This window comes from Salmo salar, chromosome 11 (assembly GCF_965601325.2).
Source record: "Salmo salar chromosome 11, fSalSal1, whole genome shotgun sequence".
NCBI classification, from domain to species: Eukaryota; Metazoa; Chordata; class Actinopteri; order Salmoniformes; family Salmonidae; genus Salmo; species Salmo salar.
In genome coordinates this window covers 92,877,033-92,885,361 of record NC_138301.1, presented here as the reverse complement: position 1 = coordinate 92,885,361, position 8,329 = coordinate 92,877,033, and the positions used below count along the sequence as shown (strand labels likewise).

At 41.6% G+C, this 8,329-nt stretch overlaps 1 protein-coding gene across 3 annotated transcripts; it reads right to left on the bottom strand.

Moving 5' to 3' along the window:
• Nucleotides 1-942: 942 nt before the first annotated feature.
• Nucleotides 943-7,705, bottom strand: LOC106563160 (syntaxin-2). 3 transcript variants are annotated; one of them, XM_014128430.3, is made up of 11 exons: nt 7,287-7,557; nt 6,515-6,604; nt 6,196-6,295; nt 5,540-5,614; nt 4,492-4,565; nt 4,285-4,393; nt 3,861-3,934; nt 3,558-3,695; nt 3,305-3,415; nt 2,643-2,747; nt 2,155-2,287 (listed from the first exon to the last, which is right to left on the bottom strand). In XM_014128430.3, the coding sequence occupies exons 1-10, from the start codon at nt 7,314-7,316 to the stop codon at nt 2,667-2,669; spliced, it is 882 nt and encodes a 293-aa protein (XP_013983905.1). In that variant the 5' UTR covers nt 7,317-7,557; the 3' UTR covers nt 2,155-2,287; nt 2,643-2,666. The 3 variants fall into 3 exon arrangements, with proteins under 3 accessions (XP_013983903.3, XP_013983905.1, XP_013983904.1); XM_014128428.3 differs by lacking the exon at nt 2,643-2,747 and having other exon boundaries at nt 943-2,287; nt 7,287-7,705; XM_014128429.3 differs by lacking the exons at nt 2,155-2,287; nt 2,643-2,747 and having other exon boundaries at nt 2,840-3,415; nt 7,287-7,550.
• Nucleotides 7,706-8,329: the final 624 nt, after the last annotated feature.

The window sequence follows — 8,329 nt, the reverse complement described above, 5'->3', positions numbered from 1 at the left end:
CCCAATGTGTTGTCTTTCTCGTCCCAGCATTATTGCACCCGGAGCTGCTTGCTGTGTGGCCATATGGCACATATACAGCAGGAGCAGAAGAGAGGGATGAGAAAATGAGAACAGTGACTCTAGAGGGGAATCTCACCTGTGATCATAGCCAGTAGAGAAACTGTCCCCATGCCGGTATCACCAGAACTCATGAGGCTTCAGGTCATAGTCAAAGATAGTCATCGTGATCCCTACTGACATCTTCTACAATATCAAAAGTATAGACATGGGCTGTAACAACATTCAGTACAACACACTGGAACAAGTGGCAGCTTCAATTATTGTTCATAACACCATGTCCTATTGAAAGCAGAAAGGTTCCACACCTTAAATTACAAGGATATAGGATGAGAATAGGTCTAATGAGGTGGGATCTATAAATAGTCACTAGACTTAGCTGCGCAGGTTCTGTCTCTCCGTCTCTCCTGGTGAGGACTGTGACACTATAAATACCAGTGGAGGCTGGTGGGAGGAGCTATAGGACAGGCTCATTGTAATGGGATAAAAGGAACAGAGTCAAACATGTGGTTCCATGTATTCCATTCCAGCCATTACAATGAGCCTGTCCTCCTATAGCTCCTCCCACCAGCCTCCACAGACAAATACCCGCTCTCCTCCTGTAAGTGTGTTTGGATACATGGGCTAGAGCTGCTGATACCTTCACTAGAGGGCGAGGGGGTAAGGGAGATGGTTGTATAGTGTAAAAGCCAGGACAGGAGCCAGAATGGATAATTGTTCAGCTCCTTTGATTCTTCAGTGACCAACAGCTTTTCATTGAGGCAGAAGGAGTTAAAGTTATACATGGATGAGTAGCAATATCAACCTCACTTTGCTCAAAACATGTTCAAATTAAGATCATTTGATTTCATTGAAACAGCAGGATTGACATGAACTATACAGGAAAGCTTTTACACAACGCTTTATTTTTGCTCTCTCTTGGTTGGCTATCATAGATACTTTTGAAGTGAAAGAACATATAAAGACACTTCACATATCAATCAGCTGGATTCACTTTAGACAAGTGATGTCATCTCTTGCAGAGTTGGACAGTGCTGTGGTTAACGTTGTCATAAGGTACTTGAACAAAACCACAGGCAGAATAAAACATGTGTCCTGACACCATTCCCACCTTCCTAAATGAATTCTGCAACACTTGGCTAAATTACATCCACTGTGCTCAATAGCTAGTGTGAGCTTCATGTTTTGTGCATGGAACTATAATCTTATAAACAGGTGCAGTAGTATAATATGATGTTTGTCTCAACTCTGCAAGCACTCCGTCAGCAATGTCATATCATTATCAAGTTCATTATCACAGCTGGTAACAAAAATACAGCACAAATAAATAACGAGTAACACTGGATACATGTTCAGGTGACTACAAAAATAAATTCTACAAAACTTGAAAATATAAATGTGCAAAGTTCAGTTGTGTAAAGATATTTGATAAAGCTCTGGAGCTCAAAATGTAAGAGGCACAAAGAAACAGCCATACATTAATTGATAGAACATCTTCAAGTAGGGAGTACATCCAACCAATTCAGGAGAGGGAATACAAACAAACATAACTGGGATTTACTGATGCCATTTCAAAGAATACCAGAGGTTATAAGTAAACTGAGTGTAGGCTCTGTGAGTTAGAGATAGAGAGTTCCCTCTCATGGTTACCAGAAATCCCCAAAAGGATCGTAAAACAAGCACAATTCTCCCTTGCGGGGACATTTCCCAGGTCCCCACAAGGACAAAGGCTATTTAAGGCTTAGGTTTAGGGTTAGAATTAAGGATAAGAGTTAGAATGGAAATCAATTTTAGGTCTTCACAAGGATAGTGAAACATATGCTGTGTGTATCTCTCAAAAGTGCATAGTGCATGTTTGGTTGAAAAGGTTTAGGAGTGAATCAGGAGATTCAGCACCACCCTCTGGTTGATACTGCAGGTGCAGAGTTGTTGTCTTCTTCCTCTGAAAAGCACAGCAGAAACTCCTCATTGGAGCCTTTACTCACTCCATGAGAGAGGAGTCACTTCACCCAGCAAAGCAGTAGTGGTCATGGTAGATATTTCAGATGGAAGAATGAGGTTGAGAGTGATCATACATTGATAATTTTTGATTTAGGTTGAGGGTTTTTTTTTGGGGGGGGGGGCTTGGACAAATCACTATGAGACACTCAACCCCATAATAATGGCTAAAACGATGACACCAACAACCCCGCCGATAGCAAGATAAAGCATTTTCTGTGAAAAAGAAGAGCTGTCCAGGAAAAGGAGTGGGGAACAAAAGGAAAATTGAATCAGCTGCATTGTCCAAATACATAGTATAGTCTGTCATGAATTTTTTTTTTTTAAAAGCAATGAATTAAGAACTAAAAGATACATTTTAAAAAAAAAAAAGGAAAAATTCAGGGCCCTTACTTCCTATAGCCCACAGGCCAGGGGTGGACAGTCTTACGTATAGGTTGCCATAGTAATAAACCATTCAGTATTTGACTAACGGGACTGCATTTAGAGAGTTAAATGCAAACTGCTATAGGACATGACAGTATTTGTCTACGTGTGTTTTAAATCATGACAGACAGTGTTTGTCTGTGTAGATCAGTAGTAATTACCTAAGGCTGTGCGGTTGAGGGCAGTTATAGACCCACAGACAAACCAACGATAAGTGCGATTACAGCAAGCAGGATCACCACGACTATGGCAATTATGACATACTTCTGCCAAAACAAAAAAGAAGCACAATGTTAGGCTTTATGTCAAAATAGTGTGTACTAGGCCAAACATGCATTAATAAAAATAAAAATATCTGTTTTAATTGCAAGTCACATTTATTTCCAATGGTCATTACATGTTAATAGCACAAACATCACACAGAAACAGAGGCAAGGGCCATGGCTAACATTTCACCGTTTGCACTTTCTACAGGCAGTTTGCGTAGCAGTTCAGTGCTTAACCTGTCGGGACGCTCTATGGTGTGATAGCGTCTTCCCTTCATCAAATGTGACATTAGGCGCCTGAGAGAGATTAGGTGCTCGGTGATAAATCTAATAAAAATGTCAGGCGTGCGACATTAGCTTCACAGCATTACATATGATTGGCTGACCTTGAACGGGATGTTAGCTTCATTCACAGTGCTAACTTGAATGGCATGTTCAGTGGCAGCAGGACAAGCTATGGTTATACCGGCTCATTTGACAGCGGTGGGTTTTGGTTCGTTGGGGACGGCGGTGGTGTTGCTCTTGAAAAGGCTGGGGAAACGGGGGAAAAGTCTTACCCTGCGCGCCGCTTTCTGGTACCGCACTGCCTTCTTGGTTTCCACTTTGGCCACGCCGATGTACTCGGCTGCACTGCTCACGTTCTTCTCTATGTTGTTGATCATCTCCCCCTATTGGACACACAGATCACAATACAGAGGATCTTTGAAACCTTAATTCAATTTGTATATGCTTATTACATTGACAAATGTGATTATATAGGATAGAGGATTTATACACAAGTCATTTTTCCCTTTGTGACATCCATCTCACCTGAGTCTCCACCAGCATGGCCATGTCAACAAACATCTCGTGGAGCTCCCTGATGCTGGACTCCAGGCGGATGATGTCCTTATGGCGAGACTCGATCTCATTCAGAGCCTGGCGCGTGATCTGGGAGTCGGAGATGATCTGTACAGGGAGGAAAAGGTACAGGAGACATTTTATGATGTGGCAAAATAATCCACAAAGCTGTAACCGTGTAGAAGGAAATGAGTGCAAGAATTAAATTCACTTTTATCTCTTGATTTATTAGTGTAAAGTGATACATGAGTGTTCTAAGAATATGCCACTCACATCAGAAGTAAAGATGGCAGGATTTTCACTGTGCAGAATCTCCTCCAGCTCCTCATCAGTGGTCACTTTCCCAGCTTCAAAAAAGAAACATTTGAAAATGTATTTCACAAATTAACTACAAGGGGTCACCAACAGCAGACCAGTTACTAAAGAGCACACCTCCTGTTCCTCTGGTCACCTGACTACATATATTGCAACCCCTCCCCTAGACAACCCTGCAAACCATTGCTAAGGCAACACTAAACACAGGTGTCTCCTGTTGCAAGCTCCCTTTTCTGTAATCCAGGGGCGTGGCCAGGGTATTTCTCCCCCTCTCAGAACACTCCTGTTTGCTGATAAAGATGTACAGCACACAGAAAACAGGTGGCTGTCCAGGCTAAGAAGGTAATGTTTCTCTCTCTGTGCGCGCAACCCTAGCACTTACTGATCTCCAGCTGTCTCTGAATCCGTCCTTTGCACCTCTCCCTGAAGGACATCTGGGTCTCGTTGTACACCGTCATGACATCTACAAACCAGCGCATCAGATTTGTGTGCTGAAGGTGGGGAGACAAACGACACACACAGAGGACTCCATTAGGGTCTATGTCTGACAAACAAATGTATTGTAGTTAACATGTGGTCCAGCTCTGACCTGGTTTGTCTGGATGCGCTGGTCCACAGAGGCTGTGTTTGCATTCTCATCCTCAGGCAGGCTGTCCTGCATGGCTGCCAACACACAGCAAGGCCCGGTCAGCGTGACGCAATATACACCGAGTGTACAAAACATTAGGACCACCTTCCTAATATTGAATTGCACCCCCTTTTGCCCTCAGAACAGCCATCAGGGCATGGAATATTCAAGGTCTCAAAAGCATTCCATAGGGATGCTGGCCCATGTTGACTCCAATACTTCCCACAGTTGTGTCAAGTTGGCTGGATGTCCTTTGGGTGGTGGACCATTCTAGATGTACACGGGAAATTGTTGAGTGTGAAAACCCAGCAGCGTTGCAGTTCTTGACACACTCAAACTGGTGTGCCTGGCACCTACTAACATCTCCCATTCAAATGAATTTAAATATTTTGTCTTGCACATTCACCCTTAATGACACACATACAGAATGTCTCAATTGTATCAAGGCTTCTTTAACCTGTCTCCTCCCCTTCATCTACAATGATTGAAGTGGATTTAACAGGTAACATCAATAAGAGATCATAGCTTTCAACTGGTCAGTCTTTTCTTGGAAAGAGCAGGTGTTCCTAATGTTTTGAACACTCAGTGTATTACCTAATGCATACACACACTGTATGCATAAATACATTACTCAAACTCACCCCAAACATACACTTGCATATGAAAGCAAACAATTAGTCCAACTTACAAATGTATGCATCATCCTAACATATTCCCATACACGCAAAGGCAGTTAGATAAGATATCTGTATGTAGAGGTGTGTCTATATTGTTAGCAGTGGGGGTCAAGCTATTCCAGCCATGTGTTTACCTATGACAAGGTGTGCAGTAGTAGCTTTCCCGTACATACAGCTAATTTGCAAGTCAAATCTCCCTTATAAACTAAACTCCCTCTGAATTGAGGGAAGTGTTCCCAAGCTCAGTATGTAGTTCTCTCTAGTTCACCCGCTTACATATTATTTCATTCATACCCTACCTTAACAGTCTAACTGATTTATTCTGAACTCACTTTTTAACTTGGCCCGCACTGTGTTGGCGTTCCTCTTGATTTCATTGGTGAGCTGCTCCAGTTCATCTTTGGTGCCTGAAGGGAGAAACAGAGACAGCACATCAAAGGCAGTGAGTGACTGGTCAGAGGTGCCAATTGAAGTCACTACAAGCTGCCTTTTACAACTGTTCTGGGAGCATCTATAATCTGTTGGTGGCATATTGACCTGGCCTTCCACCACAGTGCTGTATAATATTTATATTCATATCATTCAGTCCAATGCAGGCTATTCTGTTGGAGCCATCGTAGAATAGAATGTTCATGCCTAGATATGACTGCAGATTTCTCAATGTGAAATCGACGTCCATTTCCATCAGAAAACATATGAAGCATTTAAGCAATAAAAAAAATATGTTGTTGGCAGCCAAAGGTTGTCTGGCACTTCCCTAATCCAGTAATAACAGATGACTATTAGAGGAAACGGGCAGGGTCGTTGGGCTGGAGTTATAGGCAGTGTTTCCTGCCTGGCTCATTTGTATTTAATATGTGACTTTTCCCCCCAGACTGGACAACGTCCTGGAGAGGAACCGTTTTCATTAAAATGTGGTTTTCCTGTACTTTTCACATTTTAAGATAATTTGGGTGAATGTGTGCAGCTGTGAGGAGGCCATACTCACTCTCCTCAGGGTTGGGGGCAGAGAGGATAGCGCTGTGTTTCTTCACCACTTCATCTACCTGGAAAGAGATCTTGTCGATGAGACGCCGCACCTCCCCCACCTTCCAAACACAACATGTCACATTAGTCTACACACAACAAAGAGCCTTTTATAATCAAAACATTGTATTACCCTCACTGAGGGTTACACTGACATTTGAAAGGAATCAACAGTCAACAAGAAACAGAATATATTTTTAACACACATTGGCTACAGTCTTTGGCAAACAGAGCTAGAGAAGACACGTGACTATGCAAACATACAGCTCCAAGTAGACTACCTGTTTCAAGAAGTCGTCCCTGTGGGAATTGTTATCCACTGTGACGGTGCCATCATCATCATCCACATTAAAAGGATTATTGTTGCTGTTCTGTGAAAATAATTGTCTGATCAGTGGAAGGCCTATGTAACCAAAGAAAATACTAGGCCTGCCATGCCAATTACATGTTATTTCAGCACCCCATTGTGAAAAATGAACTGCACAGTCCTACCATTGTGAAGTATAATGCCAGAGGGAGAATAAAATAATTCCTAAAATATAACACTACTCACATTAGAATAGCCTTGGGTAACAAAGTTTAAAAAAGACAAAAAAGGAGACAACCTTTGGAGTCATAGTGTAAGGCATCAATAACCTTTACCAACCCATTTATAGGTACAAGAAACACAATAGAACAGTTCCTAATAAATTAAATGTAACATTGACAATAGTAGTTAGGTGTAGGCCTACATTACACTAACCTACCTGGCTGGCACACGGATTAAAAGGCTAACATATATACCGAAGATAGTTATCGTACAGTACACCTGTTGACATCGAAGAAACCGACAATAACAACAGTTCGCTAATTTTATGCTAAAGTTCGATAAAGCCTACAGCTACTGTACTGTAACAGACAAGAGTCGTAGTTGACTCGAAATGACTCGACAGAAACAATCATTTTCAACTGAAACTTAAAGTGAGAAGGAAAAAGAAACGCAAAGCAGACGTCCTAGTTTCTAGATAGAAATGTTAACTAGCTATTTCCATTCTCTCTGATAGTGATACTCACCGCTGTCAAATCGCCAAGGCGGTCCCTCATCACGCCCTTTCAACAATTAATTTGTTCAAAGCATGTGAACACGACTTTGCTAAAGCTCCGTAAGTAGACTTAAATACCATATAAATTCCCCTCTCGTTTAAATGTTCACGATAATAGTAAAACGTTATTCATTTCAGCAGTTTGTCGATTTTAAAAATAGTTCGCGTTGAACAAAAAAAGCGCTTTTCAGAGACCCGCGAGACGTTTGGCCACGCCTGCATGAGTGGAGTTCTAGTACCTTGCTGACATCAACAGCATCGAGCTCTACAGGTTACTATAGGGGGTGATAAGTGCCAGAATTAAGCCTCGTGACGCTACTTCTACCTCTCACCATGTCACCTAACATCTTTTTTCTAAGGCATTTAAGTGCCGACAACACATTCACGTCACGTGACACTTACATGGGTCTATGCATAGACCAAACAGCTTAACAGATAAAAAAACGTTTTTATTCCATAGAATCCCATTGAATCAGGCTATTCATTTCAGTGCAGTTGCTTTCTTAAGCATAACCTTAGCCTAAACGGAACTGAAAACACCCCAGCCTGTTTTGATCACAGATCATGATGAAGCCTAAACATTTCAGCTGTTTGTCATTGTAAATCAATGACATGATTACCAACAGATTTGATACACATGAAGACCTATATTTTATCTGGATTTGACAATTAATAGCCTGACTAGGATCCTGACTTTTCCAAATGTCATATTAACCACACTGTCCGATTTCAAAAAGGCTTTACAACGAAAGCAAAACATTAGATTATGTCAGCAGAGTACCCAGCCAGAAATAATCAGACACCCATTTTTCAAGCTAGCATATAATGTCACAAAAACCCAGAAGACAGCTAAATGCAGCACTAACCTTTGATTATCTTCATCAGATGACACACCTAGGACATTATGTTATACAATACATGCATGTTTTGTTCAATCAAGTTCATATTTATATCAAAAACCAGCTTTTTACATTAGCATGTGACGTTCAGAACTAGCATACCCCCCGCAAACCT